Genomic DNA, 22,045 nt, shown 5'->3' on the forward strand with positions numbered 1-22,045 from the left:
TCAGCAACGTGTGACAGATAGTGTGACTATCCAGCCCAGTTTTAAAGTTCTCCCTTCAGCAACGTGTGACAGATAGTGTAACTATCCAGCCTAATTTTAAAGTTCTCCCTTCAACAACGTGTGACAGATAGTGTGACTATCCAGCCCAGTTTTAAAGTTCTCCCTTCAACAACGTGTGACAGATAGTGTGACTATCCAGCCCAGTTTTAAAGTTCTCCCTTCAACAACGTGTGACAGATAGTGTGACTATCCAGCCCAGTTTTAAAGTTCTCCCTTCAACAACGTGTGACAGATAGTGTGACTATCCAGCCCAGTTTTAAAGTTCTCCCTTCAACAACGTGTGACAGATAGTGTGACTATCCAGCCCAGTTTTAAAGTTCTCCCTTCAACAACGTGTGACAGATAGTGTGACTATCCAGCCTAATTTTAAAGTTCTCCCTTCAACAACGTGTGACAGATAGTGTGACTATCCAGCCTAATTTTAAAGTTCTCCCTTCAACAACGTGTGACAGATAGTGTGACTATCCAGCCCAGTTTTAAAGTTCTCCCTTCAACAACGTGTGACAGATAGTGTGACTATCCAGCCCAGTTTTAAAGTTCTCCCTTCAACAACGTGTGACAGATAGTGTGACTATCCAGCCTAATTTTAAAGTTCTCCCTTCAACAACGTGACAGATAGTGTGACTATCCAGCCCAGTTTTAAAGTTCTCCCTTCAACAACGTGTGACAGATAGTGTGACTATCCAGCCTAATTTTAAAGTTCTCCCTTCAACAACGTGTGACAGATAGTGTGACTATCCAGCCCAGTTTTAAAGTTCTCCCTTCAACAACGTGTGACAGATAGTGTGACTATCCAGCCCAGTTTTAAAGTTCTCCCTTCAACAACGTGTGACAGATAGTGTGACTATCCAGCCCAGTTTTAAAGTTCTCCCTTCAACAACGTGTGACAGATAGTGTAACTATCCAGCCTAATTTTAAAGTTCTCCCTTCAGCAACGTGTGACAGATAGTGTAACTATCCAGCCTAATTTTAAAGTTCTCCCTTCAGCAACGTGTGACAGATAGTGTAACTATCCAGCCTAATTTTAAAGTTCTCCCTTCAACAACGTGTGACAGATAGTGTGACTATCCAGCCCAGTTTTAAAGTTCTCCCTTCAACAACGTGTGACAGATAGTGTGACTATCCAGCCCAGTTTTAAAGTTCTCCCTTCAACAACGTGTGACAGATAGTGTGACTATCCAGCCCAGTTTTAAAGTTCTCCCTTCAACAACGTGTGACAGATAGTGTGACTATCCAGCCCAGTTTTAAAGTTCTCCCTTCAACAACGTGTGACAGATAGTGTGACTATCCAGCCCAGTTTTAAAGTTCTCCCTTCAACAACGTGTGACAGATAGTGTGACTATCCAGCCCAGTTTTAAAGTTCTCCCTTCAACAACGTGTGACAGATAGTGTGACTATCCAGCCCAGTTTTAAAGTTCTCCCTTCAACAACGTGTGACAGATAGTGTGACTATCCAGCCCAGTTTTAAAGTTCTCCCTTCAACAACGTGTGACAGATAGTGTGACTATCCAGCCCAGTTTTAAAGTTCTCCCTTCAACAACGTGTGACAGATAGTGTGACTATCCAGCCCAGTTTTAAAGTTCTCCCTTCAACAACGTGTGACAGATAGTGTGACTATCCAGCCCAGTTTTAAAGTTCTCCCTTCAACAACGTGTGACAGATAGTGTGACTATCCAGCCCAGTTTTAAAGTTCTCCCTTCAACAACGTGTGACAGATAGTGTGACTATCCAGCCCAGTTTTAAAGTTCTCCCTTCAACAACGTGTGACAGATAGTGTGACTATCCAGGTTTTAAAGTTCTCCCTTCAACAACGTGTGACAGATAGTGTGACTATCCAGCCCAGTTTTAAAGTTCTCCCTTCAACAACGTGTGACAGATAGTGTGACTATCCAGCCCAGTTTTAAAGTTCTCCCTTCAACAACGTGTGACAGATGGTCTCCTGACAATATTTAGTCTTTATCCAGGTTAATATCAACCCAGCATACCGGCCCAATGAGATGGAATATTGCCTCAACAAGGTTTCTGTCAAGGCTATTATCTGCCACGAAAAATTCAAAACGTCAGAGTAAGTTTAATATCTATTACGAATTTTGGTAATAATATTACTACTGAGTGAATTATTAATCATAATAACACTTATAATTCAATTCAATTCAATTCAGTTCAATTCAAAGTTTATTCTCTATAAGGATTATTATGCTGAGTTTACAGAATTTGGTTATTGTGTGGTTTACATGTAGTAAAATAATGATTACAGAGTGTACCACTAGAACACCTAGCATGGCTAGGCATTACAGAGTGTACCACTAGAACACCTAGCATGGCTAGGTATTACAGTGTACCACTAGAACACCTAGCATGGCTAGGTATTACAGAGTGTACCACTAGAACACCTAGCATGGCTAGGTATTACAGAGTGTACCACTAGAACACCTAGCATGGCTAGGTATTACAGAGTGTACCACTAGAACACCTAGCATGGCTAGGTATTACAGAGTGTACCACTAGAACACCTAGCATGGCTAGGTATTACAGAGTGTACCACTAGAACACCTAGCATGGCTAGGTATTACAGAGTGTACCACTAGAACACCTAGCATGGCTAGGTATTACAGAGTGTACCACTAGAACACCTAGCATGGCTAGGCATTACAGAGTGTACCACTAGAACACCTAGCATGGCTAGGTATTACAGTGTACCACTAGAACACCTAGCATGGCTAGGTATTACAGAGTGTACCACTAGAACACCTAGCATGGCTAGGTATTACAGAGTGTACCACTAGAACACCTAGCATGGCTAGGTATTACAGAGTGTACCACTAGAACACCTAGCATGGCTAGGTATTACAGAGTGTACCACTAGAACACCTAGCATGGCTAGGTATTACAGAGTGTACCACTAGAACACCTAGCATGGCTAGGTATTACAGAGTGTACCACTAGAACACCTAGCATGGCTAGGTATTACAGAGTGTACCACTAGAACACCTAGCATGGCTAGGTATTTCGGGCAGACTTAGATTAAATCTTAAGTTTAAAATATTACAAATTATGAGGTAAGTTGGTATTATGGCCAAGTGACTAAATACTAGTTTGTGAGTTTAGTAATGTGAATGATTTTGTTTTGGCACAGTACATAGTTTCAGTATTGGAGTATCACAGGATTCATTATTTTAAGATTGAGATTAATATTTCTGTTTATGGTCAAATGGGTGAGTGAGTGTAAGTGTGAACCACCAGGTGGTATTCGTGTAGTTAGTCGACAGGGTGTATCAGGGAGATAAGATGTTTTCTAATGGTAGTTTTGAAGGTGATGAATGTGTCTGCAGTTCTAGAGTTCTCAGGTAGGGTGTTCCAGATTTTAGGGCCTTTGACATACATTGAATTTTTGTAAAGGTTTAGTCGGACACGGGGAATGTCATAGAGTTGTTTGTGTCTGGTGTTATGCCTGTGGGTTCTGTCACAACTATCAAGAAAGCGTTTTAGATCAAGGTTGATATTGGAGTTTAAGGTCCTGTAGATGTAGATTGCACAGTAGTAAGTGTGGATGTACTGAACAGGGAGTAAGTTTAGATCTATGAAGAAGTGGGGGGGGGGTGTTGCCAGGGATGGGATTTAGTGATTATTCTTACTGCAGCTTTTTGTTTGGTTATTATTGGCTTTAGGTGTGTTGCTGCAGTTGATCCCCAAGCACAAATAGCATAGGTGAGGTATGGATAAATAAGTGAATGGTATAGTGTGAGAAGGGCATTTTGCGGGACGTAGTATCGTATCTTGGAGAGGATCCCAACTGTTTTGGATACTTTTTTGGTTATGTGTTGGATATGGGTGCTGAAATTCAGGTTGTTGTCAAGGTATAGGCCTAGGATTTTGCCCTCATTATGTCTGGTAATTAGAGTGTTGTCGATCTTAATGTTAATTTGTGCATCTCCTGCTCTGCTACCAAACATAATATAGTAGGTTTTGTCAGTGTTAAGCGTAAGTTTATTGGCTGTCATCCAAGTCGATATTTTGATCAGCTCCTCATTAACAATGGTGTTGTTTATACTACTGTTGTTTATACTGCTAAATTTAATGATACTGTTTTTTTTTCAAGAGGTTTAAATGTAAATAGAAGTTGGTCATAATGTAATTTTTATCAAAAATTATATTACGCGAAGCATTAGGACTGAAGAAGTTACTTTGGGCGAAACGTTCTGTCAAATATATGTTCTGATCTGTGCATGAATGTATTTTTCCACATTACCAGCATATATACACAGAGAGGAGTGGCTCTCAGTGTATATACACAGAAAAGAGTGTCTCTCAGTGCATATACACAGAGAGGAGTGTCTCTCAGTGTATATATACAGAGAGGAGTGTCTCAGTGTATATACACAGAAAGGAGTGTCTCTCAGTGTATATACACAGACAGGAGTGTCTCTCAGTGTATATATACAGAGAGGAGTGTCTCAGTGTATATACACAGAAAGGAGTGTCTCTCAGTGTATATACACAGACAGGAGTGTCTCTCAGTGTATATACACAGAAAGGAGTGTCTCTCAGTGTATATACACAGAGAGGAGTGTCTCTCAGTGTATATACACAGAAAGGAGTGTCTCTCAGTGTATATACACAGAGAGGAGTGTCTCTCAGTGTATATACACAGAAAGGAGTGTCTCTCAGTGTATATACACAGAGAGGAGTGTCTATCAGTGCATATACACAGACAGGAGTGTCTCTCAGCGTTGAGGCTACGGTAGGCTATGAATATTAAACGGAACATGCTATCTTAATATCGTTATCATTCTATGATATTAGTTATCAAAAGACTGACATCGATCCATTGTGTCTCCACAGTTATCATCAGATGTTATGTCAGATCGCCCCTGAGCTGTTATCCTCTTCCAAAGATGACTTGAACCTCTCTAGACTACCTTTCTTGAAGAGGGTGATCATGTGCTCTGAGAAGGACGTCAGGTGAGGTAGTCATGTGCTCTGAGAAGGACGTCAGGTGAGATAGTCATGTGCTCTGAGAAGGACGTCAGGTGAGGTAACAGGTACTCTGAGAAGGGCCTCAGGTAAGGTAACCAGCATTCTGAGAAGGTCCTCAGGTAAGGTAACTAGCATTCTGAGAAGGTCCTCAGGTAAGGTAACTAGTATTCTGAGAAGGGCCTCAGGTAAGGTAACCAGTACTCTGAGAAGGGCCTCAGGTAAGATAACCAGTACTCTGAGAAGGGCCTCAGGTAAGATAACCAGTACTCTGAGAAGGGCCTCAGGTAAGATAACCAGTACTCTGAGAAGGGCCTCAAGTAAGATAACCAGTACTCTGAGAAGGGCCTCAAGTAAGATAACCAGTACTCTGAGAAGGGCCTCAAGTAAGATAACCAGTACTCTGAGAAGGGCCTCAAGTAAGATAACCAGTACTCTGAGAAGGGCCTCAAGTAAGATAACCAGTACTCTGAGAAGGGCCTCAAGTAAGATAACCAGTACTCTGAGGAGGGCCTCAAGTAAGATAACCAGTACTCTGAGAAGGGCCTCAAGTAAGATAACCAGTACTATGAGAAGGGCCTCAGGTAAGATAACCAGTACTCTGAGAAGGGCCTCAAGTAAGATAACCAGTACTCTGAGAAGGGCCTCAAGTAAGATAACCAGTACTCTGAGAAGTGCCTCAAGTAAGATAACCAGTACTCTGAGAAGGGCCTCAAGTAAGATAACCAGTACTCTAAGAAGAGCCTCAAGTAAGATAACCAGTACTCTGAGAAGGGCCTCAAGTAAGATAACCAGTACTCTGAGAAGGGCCTCAAGTAAGATAACCAGTACTCTGAGAAGGGCCTCAAGTAAGATAACCAGTACTCTGAGAAGGGCCTCAAGTAAGATAACCAGTACTCTGAGAAGGGCCTCAAGTAAGATAACCAGTACTCTGAGGAGGGCCTCAAGTAAGATAACCAGTACTCTGAGAAGGGCCTCAAGTAAGATAACCAGTACTATGAGAAGGGCCTCAGGTAAGATAACCAGTACTCTGAGAAGGGCCTCAAGTAAGATAACCAGTACTCTGAGAAGGGCCTCAAGTAAGATAACCAGTACTCTGAGAAGTGCCTCAAGTAAGATAACCAGTACTCTGAGAAGGGCCTCAAGTAAGATAACCAGTACTCTAAGAAGAGCCTCAAGTAAGATAACCAGTACTCTGAGAAGGGCCTCAAGTAAGATAACCAGTACTCTAAGAAGGGCCTCAAGTAAGATAACCAGTACTCTGAGAAGGGCCTCAAGTAAGATAACCAGTACTCTGAGAAGGGCCTCAAGTAAGATAACCAGTACTCTAAGAAGGGCCTCAAGTAAGATTACCAGTACTCTGAGAAGGGCCTCAAGTAAGATAACAAGTACTCTGAGAAGGGCCTCAAGTAAGATAACCAGTACTCTGAGAAGGGCCTCAAGTAAGATAACCAGTACTCTGAGAAGGGCCTCAAGTAAGATAACCAGTACTCTGAGAAGGGCCTTAAGTAAGATAACCAGTACTCTGAGAAGGGCCTCAAGTAAGATAACCAGTACTCTGAGAAGGGCCTCAAGTAAGATAACCAGTACTCTGAGAAGGGCCTCAAGTAAGATTACTAGTACTCTGAGAAGGGCCTCAAGTAAGATAACCAGTACTCTAAGAAGGGCCTCAAGTAAGATAACCAGTACTCTGAGAAGGGCCTCAAGTAAGATAACCAGTACTCTGAGAAGGGCCTCAAGTAAGATAACCAGTACTCTGAGAAGGGCCTCAAGTAAGATTACTAGTACTCTGAGAAGGTCCTCAAGTAAGATAACCAGTACTCTAAGAAGGGCCTCAAGTAAGATAACCAGTACTCTAAGAAGGGCCTCAAGTAAGATAACCAGTACTCTAAGAAGGGCCTCAAGTAAGATAACCAGTACTCTAAGAAGGGCCTCAAGTAAGATAACCAGTACTCTAAGAAGGGCCTCAAGTAAGATAATCAGTACTCTAAGAAGGGCCTCAAGTAAGATAACCAGTACTCTAAGAAGGGCCTCAAGTAAGATAACCAGTACTCTAAGAAGGGCCTCAAGTAAGATAACCAGTACTCTAAGAAGGGCCTCAAGTAAGATAACCAGTACTCTAAGAAGGGCCTCAAGTAAGATAACCAGTACTCTAAGAAGGGCCTCAAGTAAGATAACCAGTACTCTAAGAAGGGCCTCAAGTAAGATAACCAGTACTCTAAGAAGGGCCTCAAGTAAGATAACCAGTACTCTGAGAAGGGCCTCAAGTAAGATTACTAGTACTCTCAGAAGGTCCTCAAGTAAGATAACCAGTACTCTAAGAAGGGCCTCAAGTAAGATAACCAGTACTCTAAGAAGGGCCTCAAGTAAGATAACCAGTACTCTACGAAGGGCCTCAAGTAAGATAACCAGTACTCTAAGAAGGGCCTCAAGTAAGATAACCAGTACTCTAAGAAGGGCCTCAAGTAAGATAACCAGTACTCTGAGAAGGGCCTCAAGTAAGATAACCAGTACTCTGAGAAGGGCCTCAAGTAAGATAACCAGTACTCTAAGAAGGGCCTCAAGTAAGATAACCAGTACTCTAAGAAGGGCCTCAAGTAAGATAACCAGTACTCTAAGAAGGGCCTCAGGTAAGATAACCAGTACTTTAAGAAGGGCCTCAGGTAAGATAACCAGTACTCTAAGAAGGGCCTCAAGTAAGATAACCAGTACTCTAAGAAGGGCCTCAAGTAAGATAACCAGTACTCTAAGAAGGGCCTCAAGTAAGATAACCAGTACTCTAAGAAGGGCCTCAGGTAAGATAACCAGTACTCTAAGAAGGGCCTCAAGTAAGATAACCAGTACTCTAAGAAGGGCCTCAAGTAAGATAACCAGTACTCTGAGAAGGGCCTCAAGTAAGATTACTAGTACTCTCAGAAGGTCCTCAAGTAAGATAACCAGTACTCTAAGAAGGGCCTCAAGTAAGATAACCAGTACTCTAAGAAGGGCCTCAAGTAAGATAACCAGTACTCTACGAAGGGCCTCAAGTAAGATAACCAGTACTCTAAGAAGGGCCTCAAGTAAGATAACCAGTACTCTAAGAAGGGCCTCAAGTAAGATAACCAGTACTCTGAGAAGGGCCTCAAGTAAGATAACCAGTACTCTGAGAAGGGCCTCAAGTAAGATAACCAGTACTCTAAGAAGGGCCTCAAGTAAGATAACCAGTACTCTAAGAAGGGCCTCAAGTAAGATAACCAGTACTCTAAGAAGGGCCTCAAGTAAGATAACCAGTACTCTCAGAAGGGCCTCAGCCGAGGTGCTAGTATTTACCACTATACACACTCATTAAATGTTAACTTAAATTATAAAGTCTAATTCGCAGTATATTTCCTCTGAAGTTTAATCCATATAAGTAATATATTTCTTCAAATTTTTTGAAACCCAAAAACAAAAGAGATTTACACTTTTTGGACGATAAAAGTTGTCAGGAAAATAAGGTTTGCAAATATTTTGATTTACTGTACTTTCCACGATATTATAATATCAGTAGCTTTTTTTTATGAAGTGCAAAACCCGTGTGAGTTATTCGGGGCAAGGAGTCCTGAAGGCTTGATCCTCCGTCCTCTAATTACTTCTCGATCTTTGACCTACCAGGCTATTGGCAGTGTAATTTCTGTTAGGTAACATTTTATTGTGGCAACGTTTCACTCTCCAGGAGCTTTGTCAAAGCTCCTGGACTCACAAAATAGTAATAACACAAACTACGGGGCTTTGAACTCGCCATGGGTTCAACCCCTGCCCGTTCCGTGGTTTCTAACATGTATTTTTGTCTCTAGTGGAGCCTTCAAGTTTGGAGATCTGTATGATGCTGGAGATACTTCCCATGTGAAGATACTGGGGGACATTTCTGCCAGATTGAAATCTGACGACCCTTTCAATATTCAGTTTACGTCAGTGAGTATTTCTTGTAATGATTTTTTTGGTATACAAGAGAATGATAGTATTGAAAAAAAATTAAATACTTAATTATCACTGTAATTTGATTTGCAAAGAAATACTGAGTCGTAGTTTCTGGTCACATTATGTAGGTTCTTTTAACTTGACTACCATGGACAGGTATGGGGTTACTACCATCCACAGGACAGGTATGGGGTTACTACCATCCACAGAATAGGTATGGGGTTACTACCATCCACAGGATAGGTATGGGGTTACTACCATCCACAGAATAGGTATGGGGTTACTACCATCCACAGGATAGGTATGGGGTTACTACCATCCACAGAATAGGTATGGGGTTACTACATCCACAGGATAGGTATGGGGTTACTGCCACCCACAGGATAGGTATGGGGGCATAGTTCATCAGCGTTAAAAGTTTGAAGCCTACCGGATGAGGCGTTCCCAAGTTATAAATGAAATCTTAGAGGAAGAGTAAAAAGAAATCCAGGCCTGGAGTATACGCCCCCGCGGCCCGGTCTGTGACCAGGCCTCATGGTGGATCAGGGTCTGATCAACCAGGCTGTTAGTGCTGGCCGCACGTAATCCAACGTACGAGCCACAGCCCGGCTGGTCAGGTACTGACTTTAGGTGCTTGTCCAGTGCCAGCTTGAAGACAGCCAGGGGTCTATTGGTAATCCCCCTGATGTATGCTGGGAGGCAGTTGAACAGTCTTGGGCCCCTGACACTTGATAATATTAGTAGTGAATAATATTATTGATTGTAATAATGATATTAAGGTCCGTGGTTCGATTTCCGGTACGGGTTTACCTGGAGTTTACCTGGAGAGGGTTTCGGGAGCGTATTTCCTAAGACGCCTGGTGTCCCTGTTCACCTAGCAGTAAATAGGTACCTGGATGTTAATCACCTTACACCTGCTGTCACTGTTCACCTAGCAGTAAACAGGTACCTGGGTGTTAATTACTTTACACTTGCTGTCACTGTTCACCTAGCAGTAAGTAGGTACCTTGGTGTTAATCGACTGGTGTGGGTCGCATTCTGGGTACAGAATTAACCTAAGTTTCAGGAAATGCTCTGTATAACTAATGACTTTCTATATAGTGTGTCACTGATGTCAGCTATGGTCTGTATAAGTTGTATCATGTACTTGTAGAAATAAAGATTATTATTATTATTATTATTATTATTATTATTATTATTATTATTATTATTATTATTATTATTATTACTATTATTATTATTATTATTATTATTATTATTATTATTATTATTGTTATTATTATTATTATTATTATTATTATTATTATTATTATTATTATTATTATTATTATTATTATTGTTATTATCGTTGTTTCAGGGAACGACTGGGTTCCCCAAGGCGGCTATCCTCACCCATCACATGCTGGTCAACAATGCTTATGGTGTTGGTAAACGAGCACAATACAACAAGAGTGTAAGTAGAACTGAATTTGCGGTTGGTCCCCAATGCTGTACCGCTGATAATTATGAAGAAACGACAAACTGTGGAGAACACGCTTGCACTGAGACGATGTTTCGCCCTGTATAGAGCTTCGTAATGACGTAATAAGGATTTACACAGAGCGAAAGATCATCTCTTTATATAATATTTCTTGCAGTGTTTATTATATTCATGGGCAAGGTTTACCATGCAGTAGGTATTAAGGTAAACTCAGGGTTTATTAAACCGAGATATATATCTCTCAGTCTATATACACTAAGAGATATACACCTCTGTGTACATACACTAAGGATTGTGCACGTCTCAATGTATATTCACTTAGATATACACTTCTGTGTAAATACACTAAGATGTACACCTCTCAGTCTATATACACTAAGAGATATACACCTTTGTGTACATATACTAAGAGATATACACCTCTCAGAGTATATACACCAAGATATATACACCCTTCCACCTAAATATATTTCACTGTGGTATTACGTATCACTGCGACTGTCTTCTAGTTTCTGTTTCTTCTCTTTCAGAGAGTACGTATCTGTTTATCAGTACCGCTATATCACTGCTTCGGCTGTGTTGCTGGGGCTCTAACTGGCGCTCTGTATGGGGCAACCTGTGTCCTTCCCACCGAAGCTTATAACCCTGAAGCTTGCGTTCAGGCAATACAAGACGAGAGGTCAGTGTCCACAAAACCCGGAGGCTGTGTATTTTTGAGTTCGGCACTGACAGGCTGAAGTAGGATTTGACCAGCACTTTATAGACGGTGAACGAATAAGAGATATCTGTCACAGTTCTGTTGCTGAAATATTTCGTCTGTATGGTAGGCTTCTTTAGTCAGTTATAGAGACAGCAGTTGTGGCGACGTAAGATAAGATTTTCTTCGGATTTTTAACCCCGGAGGGTTAGCCATCCAGGATAACCCAAGAAAGTGCGTTATCGAGGACTGTCTAACTTATTTCCATTGTGGTCTTCAATCTTGTCCCCCAGGATGCCACCCACACCAGTCGACTAACACCCAGGTACCTATTTGCTGCTAGGTGAACATGACAACAGGTGTAAGGAAACACGTCGAAATGTTTGTACCCCGCCGGGAATCGAACCCGGGCCCTCCGTGTGTGAGGCGAGAGCTTTAGCCACCAGGCCACCAGCCTTGAAGAGGTAGTTTTTGAGGTGGTCAGTCCCTCAGGCTGGAGAAGAGTTCAGCTCCATGATCTGGAACAAGGTGGTCAGTCCCTCAGGCTGGAGAAGAGTTCAGCTCCATGATCTGGAACAAGGTGGTCAGTCCCTCAGGCTGGAGAAGAGTTCAGCTCCATGAGCTGGACCAAGGTGGTCAGTCCCTCAGGCTGGAGAAGAGTTCAGCTCCATGAGCTGGACCAAGGTGGTCAGTCCCTCAGGCTGGAGAAGAGTTCAGCTCCATGAGCTGGACCAAGGTGGTCAGTCCCTCAGGCTGGAGAAGAGTTCAGCTCCATGAGCTGGAACAAGGTGGTCAGTCCCTCAGGCTGGAGAAGAGTTCAGCTCCATGAGCTGGACCAAGGTGGTCAGTCCCTCAGGCTGGAGAAGAGTTCAGCTCCATGAGCTGGACCAAGGTGGTCAGTCCCTCAGGCTGGAGAAGAGTTCAGCTCCATGATCTGGAACAAGGTGGTCAGTCCCTCAGGCTGGAGAAGAGTTCAGCTCCATGAGCTGGACCAAGGTGGTCAGTCCCTCAGACTGGAGAAGAGTTCAGCTCCATGATCTGGAACAAGGTTGTCAGTCCCTCAACCTGGAGAAGAATCCAGCTCCATTACCTGATTGCTTTCCAGTCTCCAGTCTCTGTATAAACACTAAACATTTAACAATCTCACCCAATCACGTAATATTTGCTAACACTGACATTCCTTCATTAACAGGGTGTCTTCCTGCTACGGGACGCCAACCATGTTTGTTGACATACTAAATGAACAGCGCAGGAAACCTCGAGATATAAGCTCCTTATCAACAGGAATCATGGCTGGTGCTCCCTGTCCCCAGGAACTGGTCATGGCTGTCATGAATGACCTTAATATGAAGGACTTCATGGTAAGAACTTATTCTTCTTCGTCTTCTTTTCATCTTCTTCATCATCTTCGTCTTTTTCTTTTCACTTTTCACGTGATAGCCCAAATTCATAGGGTGATAATGCCTTTGGAATGGGAGGAAATCAGTTTGACCCAAGAAAGCGGAGAGAGTAGCTCCAACGCCTTAGATCAAGAGCTCTTCATGGTCATCAAGGTAAAACAACGATAAACCAAGTCATGGTAAACATTCTCTCTCAGTTGGTAATAATCTAGTTTTTGGTCCCCTGGTGTAATACTCCAGGGATCCCGAGCAACCAGTGATGGATATAAGCTGACATACTTGCTTTCCCGTTACGATTCTAAGTTGTGGCTTGATAATGGCTCATGATGGATCGAAATGTGGTTTAAAGTTGTCCCCTTGTGACTTATTCTCCCTTCAGTCAGAGTAGTTTTTAGTTTAATATGTTTATTATGCACCCCATACCCATCCTGTGGGCGGTAGTCAAAAGATTACAGAGGTACATAATTGGTCCAGGGACTGGACTCCAAAGTTTTGATAGCTGAGCAAGTTACAAAGGTAATGAACTAGATCTGGTCATAATCATGACCAAGTTACAAAGGTAATGAGCTCCAGGTAGAGCTGGTCACACATGAATAATTGCAAAGGTAATGAATCAAACACATTAATCATGAGAATTTACAAAGGTAATGAGCTCCAGGTAGAGCTGGTCACAATCATGACAAGTTTCAAAGGTAATGAATGATAAACACGTTATCACATGATTACAATCATAGACAAATTACAGAGTAATGAGCAGTTAACAAACACAGTAGGGAATTCATCCAATGCCCCAACAACAGACGTTGCTAGGTGCCTGTCTCTCCTCGGCAGACAGCCATTGCAAACAGCAGCAAGTTGCCCCGGGATCTGCTGCTTGCACGAGCACCATCGACCCTCCCCAAGAGGTCCAAGAAGCCAGTGACTCCGTTAGCAGCCCGATGGAGAGCTGCCCTAGGGACATGTCAGCATCCTGGTGGATGCCAAGTTGATTGAAGATCCCAGGCCCTCGTGTGCATGGATGTTGAAGCTTGAGGAACTGAGTACACACTGCCTGTGGCACACCTGACAGCTGCCTCGTGGTCGAACTCCACGATGCTGTCCCTGTAGTAGAAGTTCCTGTGAGCCCGGCACTCCCTGCAGTGCCATCGAGGGTTAGGGGAGAAGCACCCTCTATAGATGGGGTGGCGCTGGGAGTTGGGTGGTTGAGGCGGGGGAGACGTGCAGGGGTGAGGCGTTATGAGAGGGTCACTGTTTACTACACACGCCCTCCCCCTCCAGCAGAGAGGGGAAGAGGCGCTGACTGGTCCTGACTCCACAACACCAAACCCTCTAAAACTGCACAACACTTCAACTATTTACGCTGAAACGATGCACTGGGATGTCCGTTCGCTGCTCTGGTATCTTCTCAAAGCATTCACACTGAGTTCTGTTAAGTAGGGACCTGGTCAGCCTCTTTGACCAGGAGCTATCCTTGAAAATCCCGCAGCTAGCCTGCTACACAACCTGCCGCGTCGGCCATGTTGCTCTATGCCTCAGTCAGAGTATTGTGACTTATTCTCCTTTACAAGACATATATTCTAAAGAAACTCGCATTTCAAAATTTTCCTCTGTGTAGAGCTTTACCAAGACCAGGCGAAGCTCTATATACAACCACACACTTTTTTTCACGCTGAAAAAGCTTATTTACACACTGTCTTGGACTCCATCCCTGGTGATAATATTCCTTCAACAGGTGATGTACGGTATGACAGAAACAAGTCCCGTCAGCTTCCAGTGTTACCCAACAGACTCGCCTCAAGTGAAATCTTCCACAATAGGTTTTCCAAGCGACCATATTGAGGTAGGCTTCTACTATGTAATAATAATAATAATAATAATAATAATAATAATAATAATAATAATAATAATAATAATCTTTATTTCTTCAAGTACATGATACAACTTGTACAGACCATAGCTGACATCAGTAACATACTGTATAGAAATCGTAATGACACTATTGCAGACAAACCATACCACGGGCGGGGATAGAACCCGCGGTCAGAGAGTCTCAAAACTCCAGATCATCGCTTTAGCCACAAATGCAAGTTTTTTACAGACGAATCTCCATTTGTGGTCACAGTGGTGCATGTGCTAACCTTCCTATGGTGTAGAAATATACCTAGTTGGATGAATCTTATTGTGGCTAGCTGGTTTAGTGGCTAACGCGACGGTCTGGAGTTTTGAGACTCTCTGACCGCTGGTTCTATCCCACCCGTGGTATGGTTTATATAGAAAGCCTCTGGTTATGCAGAGCATTTCGGGCAAATTATGTTAATTTTGTCCCCATGCGACCCACACCAGTTGGGTAACACCCAGGTACCTACTTACATCTAGATGAACAGGGACAGCAGGCGTAAAGTGACTAACACCCACGCACCTACTTACTGCTAGGTGAACAGGGACAGCAGGTATAAAGTAACTAGCACCCAGGTACCTACTTACTGCTAGGTGAACAGGAACAACAAATGTAAAGTATCACCCAGGTACCTGCTTAGTGCTAGGTGAACAGGGACATCAGGTGTCTTAAAGAAACACGCCCAAATGCTTCCACCCGTACCGGGGATCGAACCAAGTCGTAAAAGAAAGCCTGTAAGGCACCTATAATGAACTTTATCAAGTGAATATCTTGAGAAAGATCACTAGTACCTTAATATAGTACAAATGCCTTCATATATTTTTCACGCATGTGTAATTTGTGTCTTGACAGGCGAAGGTGGCTGACGAAGACGGTCAGGTGGTCCGTATAGGTGAGGCAGGTGAGCTTTGTATCAGAGGTTACTGTAACTTCCTAGGTTACTGGGGTGACCCAGAGAAGACTGAAGAGACTATGGGTCCTGACCGCTGGTTGAAAACTGGGTAAGTGCAGTGTTTACATGAATGTAGGAATAAATGATGGGATATTTTCCCTTTTGTCAAAATTTAATGTGAGTTATGGCTAATGACTTCGAAAGAATCATTTGTATGGTTTGTGGAATGTAAATAATAATAATAATAATAATAATAATAATAATAATAATATTGTATGGGTAACGTTTATTTGTTAATGCAGAAAGTCCATGGTTAAACTAATTAAACTAACTTATGCAGAGCATTTCGAAGCGTTTTCACTCTCCAAGTGATGATTATGATTTTAACATTGCAGTGAGTTCGTTATATATACCCTGGGAAATGTAAGACGAATAGATACAGAGAAGAGAATAGCTTTAATTTCTTGAATCAAGATCTTAACAGCATCAAGGTACCTGCCTTTAAGGGCCTAATCATGTTAATGATGTGACTTGCTAGCTAGCAGAATACTTCCCATTAAGTATATTTTGTACTGATATTATAACATGTAATGAATAAAGCGTAATGAATACTTATCAGTGCTCAGTAATAACCCGTATGTAGACAGATTGTCTGGAGATTAATTGATCTCTATATTTCGACTCCCTTTTGGGATCCTCTTCAGCTGAAGAGGATCCCAGAAAAGGGTCGAAATATACAGATCAAGAATTAGACACATGTGCAACATCTGGGTATCTTTATTGTAGACGTTTCGCCATCTGGTGGCTTTTCTAATACAAATTCAAAGAAATAATTTGGAAGACAGTAGAAGTATATGCAAAAGATGAGGTAATCAGTCCCTTAGTCTTGAGTGACGGATTACCTAGCACGGGCCAGTAGGCCTACAGCAGTGGTCCTTATTTCTTATGTTCCTATGGTTATCTGTTGACAGTGATCTGGCCGTCTTACAGCCAGACGGATATGGGCAGATCATTGGGAGAATCAAGGACCTGATTATCCGTGGCGGTGAGAATATTTACCCAGCAGAGATAGAGAATTTCTTCTTGGGACACCCAAGCATTATTGAAGCTCAGGTTCGTATATTTTGACTCTGATTGGCTTTGTATCTGATTTTCTAATTCATAAGAAAGAAGGAGAACTGTAGCAGGCTTACTGGCCCATGCTAGGCAGGTGCAAGTTACCTACTGACCCATGCTAGGCAGGTGCAGGTTACCTACTGACCCATGCTAGGCAGGTGCAGGTTACCTACTGGCCCATGCTAGGCAGGTGCAGGTTACCTACTGGCCCATGCTAGGCAGGTGCAGCTTACCTACTGGCCCATGCTAGGCAGGTGCAGGTTACCTACTGGCCTATGGTAGGCACGTGCAAGTCACCTCCTGGCCCATGCTAAGCAGGTGCAACTAACATGACATTTTATTGTGGCAACGTTTCGCTCTCCAGGAGCTTTGTCAGACCTTTATGTAACGGCTTGAAAAGATCCTGGAGTGTGAAACGTTGCCACAATAAATCGTCACATTAGATGCACTTGTGTCCTTTTACCTAACATATTGCCGATATAAATAACAAAAAAACAGAATACCATGACTGGAACAATACACAAATAACCCGCACATAGTAGACAGGAGCTTACGACGATGTTTGGATCCGACTTACGACGATGCTTGGATCCGACTTATGACGATGTTTGGATCCGACTTACGATGATGTTTGGATCCGACTTACGACGATGCTTGGATCCGACTTACGACGATGTTTGGATCTGACTTACGACGATGTTTGGATCCGACTTACGACGATGCTTGGATCCGACTTATGACGATGTTTGGATCCGACTTACGACGATGCTTGGATCCGACTTACGACGATGTTTGGATCTGACTTACGACGATGTTTGGATCCGACTTACGACGATGCTTGGATCCGACTTATGACGATGTTTGGATCCGACTTACGACGATGCTTGGATCCGACTTACGACGATGTTTGGATCTGACTTACGATGATGTTTGGATCCGACTTACGACGATGCTTGGATCCGACTTACGACGATGTTTGGATCTGACTTACGACGATGTTTGGATCCGACTTACGACGATGCTTGGATCCGACTTACGACGATGCTTGGATCCGACTTACGATGATGTTTGGATCCGACTTACGACGATGTTTGGATCTGACTTGGACTGTTTACGAAGTGACACATGGCCGTAAGCTTCTCTCTATGTGCGGGTTAGTTCTGCATAATGTTGGCATTCTGCCAACATTACCACAGTCTTAGTGTTGTCTCCAAGTCCTCTTGTATCTGTCTCTCCCATGTACTTCATTGTATCTGTACAACAGTCAGTTTTCTTCGTGAGTACCAGGTGACCTCAAGTACCAGGTGACCTCAAGTAGAAGGTAATGTTATAATACCAGGTGACCTCAAGTAGCAGGTAATGTTATAGTACCAGGTGACCTCAAGTACCAGATGACCCCAAGTAGCAGGTAATGTTATAGTACCAGGTGACCTCAAGTACCAGATGACCCCAAGTAGCAGGTAATGTTATAGTACCAGGTGACCTCAAGTACCAGATGACCTCAAGTAGCAGGTAATGTTATAGTACCAGGTGACCTCAAGTACCAGATGACCTCAAGTAGCAGGTAATGTTATAGTACCAGGTGACCTCAAGTACCAGATGACCCCAAGTACCAGGTGAGCTCAAGTACCAGGTAATATTCCTGGAATTTATAATGTATTCCGGGAATTTATAGTGTATCCCTGGAATATATAATGTATCCCCTGAATTTATGAAGAATACCTGGAATTTACAATGCATCCCTGCAGTTTATAATGTATCCCTGGAATTTATAATGTACCATACCCCTCAAGGAAGGTTCCTTGATGTTGGTGAGGGGCTCTTGATTTAGGGAATTGGATCTGTGCTCCAGTTCCCCAAATTAAGCCTGAATGCCTTCCACATTCCCCCCCCCCCCAGGCGCTGTATAATCCTCTGGGTTTAGCGCTTCCCCCTTGATTATAATAATAATAATAATAATAATATAATGTACCAGGTAATTATTGCTGCTTCAGGTATTCAGTGTTCCGGATGCCAGAATGGGAGAAGAAGTAGCTGCTTGGATCCGAAAAGCTGATGATGCTGAACTGACAGCCACTACTCTGAAGGAATGGTGTAAAGGAAAGGTGGGTGTTGTAATGTGTTCACCGGGGGAGATATATAGTCAGGTGTTGTATGAGTCGGTTGAGTCACACAGCACCTGGGGAGTGGGGAGTAAACCAGGATGTGTTTGCTGCAATGTCTTGAATCAAGATCCCTTCACCAGCATCAAGGTACCTTCCCTAAAGGGAGAAAGAAACGTAGATATTATTGCTTTGAATTGCTAGTTGAATTGCGGGCTGTGTGCTAACTAGCAGATTATATATGTATGTTGTCTAGTGTGAGGAGTCACAAAAGCGCTTGGAATTTCGGTATTTTTTCACAGTGGTTGTTTCGTATATTGTGATATAACCTATTTACTGGGAAGTGGCACAGAATTCTTCCTCCGTAAGCCATGCGTGTCGTAAGAGGCAACTAAAATGCCAGGAGCAAGGGGCTAGTAACCCTTTCTCCTGTATATGTTACTAAATATAAAAGGAGAAACTTTCGTTTTTCTTTTTGGGCCACCCTGCCTCGGTGGGATACTGCCGGTGTGTTGAAAGAAATATATATATATATATATATATATATAGGTAGTAGGTTGGTAGACAGCAACCGCCCAGGGAGGTACTACCGTCCTGCCAAGTGAGTGTAAAACGAAAGCCTGTAATTGTTTTACATGATGGTAGGATTGCTGGTGTCCTTTTTTCTGTCTCATGAACATGCAAGATTTCAGGTACGTCTTGCTACTTCTACTTACACTTAGGTCACACTACACATACATGTACAAGCACATATATACACACCCCTCTGGGTTTTCTTCTATTTTCTTTCTAGTTCTTATTCTTGTTTATTTCCTCTTATCTCCATGGGGAAGTGGAACAGAATTCTTCCTCCGTAAGCCATGCGTGTTGTAAGAGGCAACTAAAATGCCGGGAGCAAGGGGCTAGTAACCTCTTCTCCTGTATATATTACTAAATGTAAAAGGAGAAACTTTCGTTTTTCCTTTTGGGCCACCCCGCCTCGGTGGGATACGGCCGGTGTGTTGAAAGAAAGAATATATATATATATATATATATATATATATATATATATATATATATATATATATATATATATATATATATATATATATATATATATATACACAAACATTTCTCCAATACCTTTGTGAAACAGCTAACAATTTTTTTCAGTTAAAATATTTTTTTATAGGTATTACGAACGTTAAAATATTTTTCCCGAAAGGCTTTTCATACTGTGGGATTTACATCCCTTTATACTCCACTTGTACACAGTGTTTGGAAAACTGTGATCTTGTGTTGCACATTGCACAAGTCTTGCAAGTCGTGGTGGGGGTCACTCGAAGTGGACTCTTTTGACATTAATAATTCACTGGTGGTATTTAAACGATGGTGGCAATTGTAACTTTGTGTGATTATATTTTATATACTACTACTACTACTACTACTACTACTACTACTACTACTACTACTACTACTACTACTACTGCTATTATTATTATTACTATTACTACTAATATTATCAATACTACTATTATTGCTACTATTACTGTTATTACTACTATTACTACCATTATTACTGCTACTACCACTACTACTACTAGTATTACTACTACTACTAACAGTAAATACATTCAATGATTTATGGCCCCTCTTACATGTGTTACAGATCGCACATTACAAGGTGCCTCGCTACATCCTCTTTAAGGACGAGTTCCCCAAGACAGTCACTGGTAAGATCCAGAAGTTCGTCATGAGAGACGTCACCATGAAGGAACTCAACCTGAACTAGACGTCACCATAAAGGAACTCAACCTGAACTAGACGTCACCATGAAGGAACTCAACCTGAACTAGACGTCACCATGAAGGAACTCAACTTGAACTAGACGTCATCATGAAGGAACTCAACTTGAACTAGACGTCACCATGAAGGAACTCAACTTGAACTAGACGTCACCATGAAGGAACTCAACTTGAACTAGACGTCTTATGTTGGGTAAATGAACACTGATGCAACTAATGTGATATTATGGCAACGTTTCGCTCTCCAGGAGCTTCGTCAAGCCATAACAGGTTGGCAAACGTCTTGGAGAACGAAAAGCTCCCGCTTCACACACGGTGGGCTCGGGTTCGATTCCCGGCGGGTAGAAACATTTCGACACGTTTCCTTACACCTGTTGTCCTGTTCACCTAGCAGCAAATAGGTACCTGGGTGTTAGTTGACTGGTGTGGGTCGCATCCTGGGGGACAAGATTAAGGACCCCAATGGAAATAAGTTAGACAGTCCTCGATGACGCACTGACTTTCTTGGGTTATCCTGGGTGGCTAACCCTCCGGGGTTAAAAATCCGAACGAAATCTTATCTTATCTTCTACGTCATTACTTGATATTTTATCTGGGATAAAATCAATTTTATTCCTTAAATAAAATAAGAGTAGTTGTGTAAGATGCACTAGTCCCCCCTCAAGGGGAGGGGCTCTTCATCCAAGGAACTGGATTCACCCAGCTTTGGGTCGAATTTAATCGTCTCTTATTCCCCGGTTGTTATATTACCCCTGCGAGTTTAGTGTTTCCTTTGAATACACTAAATATGCTTTACTAAGCAATAATCTCAAAAAAGGGATGCAAGGTGCAAAACAACCACAGAGGGAGTTGAATGATAGCTCTAGGCCTTTCGTGTTGAAATTAACGCATCATCAGGAGCCCTAACTGGAGCCCTGAAGGAATTATCTGGACTTCCTACTCATTTCTGCAACATTGCAAGCTCCTGAAGATGTGTTGATTTCAGCATGAAAGGCCTAGAGCTATCATTCAACTCCCCCTTTGGTTGTTTTGCATGCTTAAGAAAATTACTAACTGCTAAGGTCCTGGTGAGCGAAACATTCTCCTGAAGAAGGTCCTGGTGAGCGAAACATTCTCCTGAAGAAGGTCCTGGTGAGCGAAACATTCTCCTGAAGAAGGTCCTGGTGAGCGAAACGTTCTCATGAAGAAAGTCCTGGTGAGCGAAACGTTCTCCTGAAGAAGCTCCTGGTGAGCGAAACGTTCTCCTGAAGAAGCTCCTGGTGAGCGAAACGTGCCCTCAATAAATGTATTGACAGTGTCATACATGCCTTTTCACATAACCACAATCTGCAGATAAATGATTCAAGAGAACCGACAAGTTGATACATTAAGACACACGTGCTACACTTGGGTATCTTCATTGTGACAACGTTTCGCCCACACAGTGGCTTCATCAGTCCCACCCAAAGAAGAATACTGACGATCAGAAGCAGATTGAGGTAAACAGTCCCATAACCACAAACTAATAAGTACATGGCAGCCACTGAGATTTATCGAAGATTATTTTGACGATCTTAAAGAAATACTGATGGTACAAATCTGCTGTTTTTTTAAATAATATAAATCGTGTAGTGACGTTTTGACATTTGATGATTTATATGTTTATAGTTTGTATGAGAATCAAAATACGAAATTGTAATTGAGAAAATATATTGTTTGTACAAT

General features: G+C 42.3%; 1 protein-coding gene across 2 annotated transcripts in view; it reads left to right on the top strand.

The window, feature by feature from the left end:
* The window catches only part of LOC128703290 (medium-chain acyl-CoA ligase ACSF2, mitochondrial), a 33,288-nt gene extending 11,243 nt beyond the window's left edge, over positions 1-22,045 (top strand). For both annotated transcript variants that reach the window (XM_070103440.1, XM_070103441.1), the window contains 11 exons: positions 2,025-2,125; positions 4,903-5,022; positions 8,850-8,967; positions 10,331-10,426; positions 10,984-11,132; positions 12,343-12,511; positions 14,283-14,390; positions 15,300-15,448; positions 16,311-16,452; positions 18,450-18,560; positions 20,206-22,045. In XM_070103440.1, coding sequence (XP_069959541.1) covers positions 2,025-2,125; positions 4,903-5,022; positions 8,850-8,967; positions 10,331-10,426; positions 10,984-11,132; positions 12,343-12,511; positions 14,283-14,390; positions 15,300-15,448; positions 16,311-16,452; positions 18,450-18,560; positions 20,206-20,328 — 1,386 coding nt within the window. In that variant the 3' untranslated portion in view covers positions 20,329-22,045. The remainder of the gene's footprint in view (positions 1-2,024; positions 2,126-4,902; positions 5,023-8,849; positions 8,968-10,330; positions 10,427-10,983; positions 11,133-12,342; positions 12,512-14,282; positions 14,391-15,299; positions 15,449-16,310; positions 16,453-18,449; positions 18,561-20,205) is intronic.

The sequence above is a fragment of the Cherax quadricarinatus genome, chromosome 85 (assembly GCF_038502225.1).
Source record: "Cherax quadricarinatus isolate ZL_2023a chromosome 85, ASM3850222v1, whole genome shotgun sequence".
Classification (NCBI taxonomy): Eukaryota; Metazoa; Arthropoda; class Malacostraca; order Decapoda; family Parastacidae; genus Cherax; species Cherax quadricarinatus.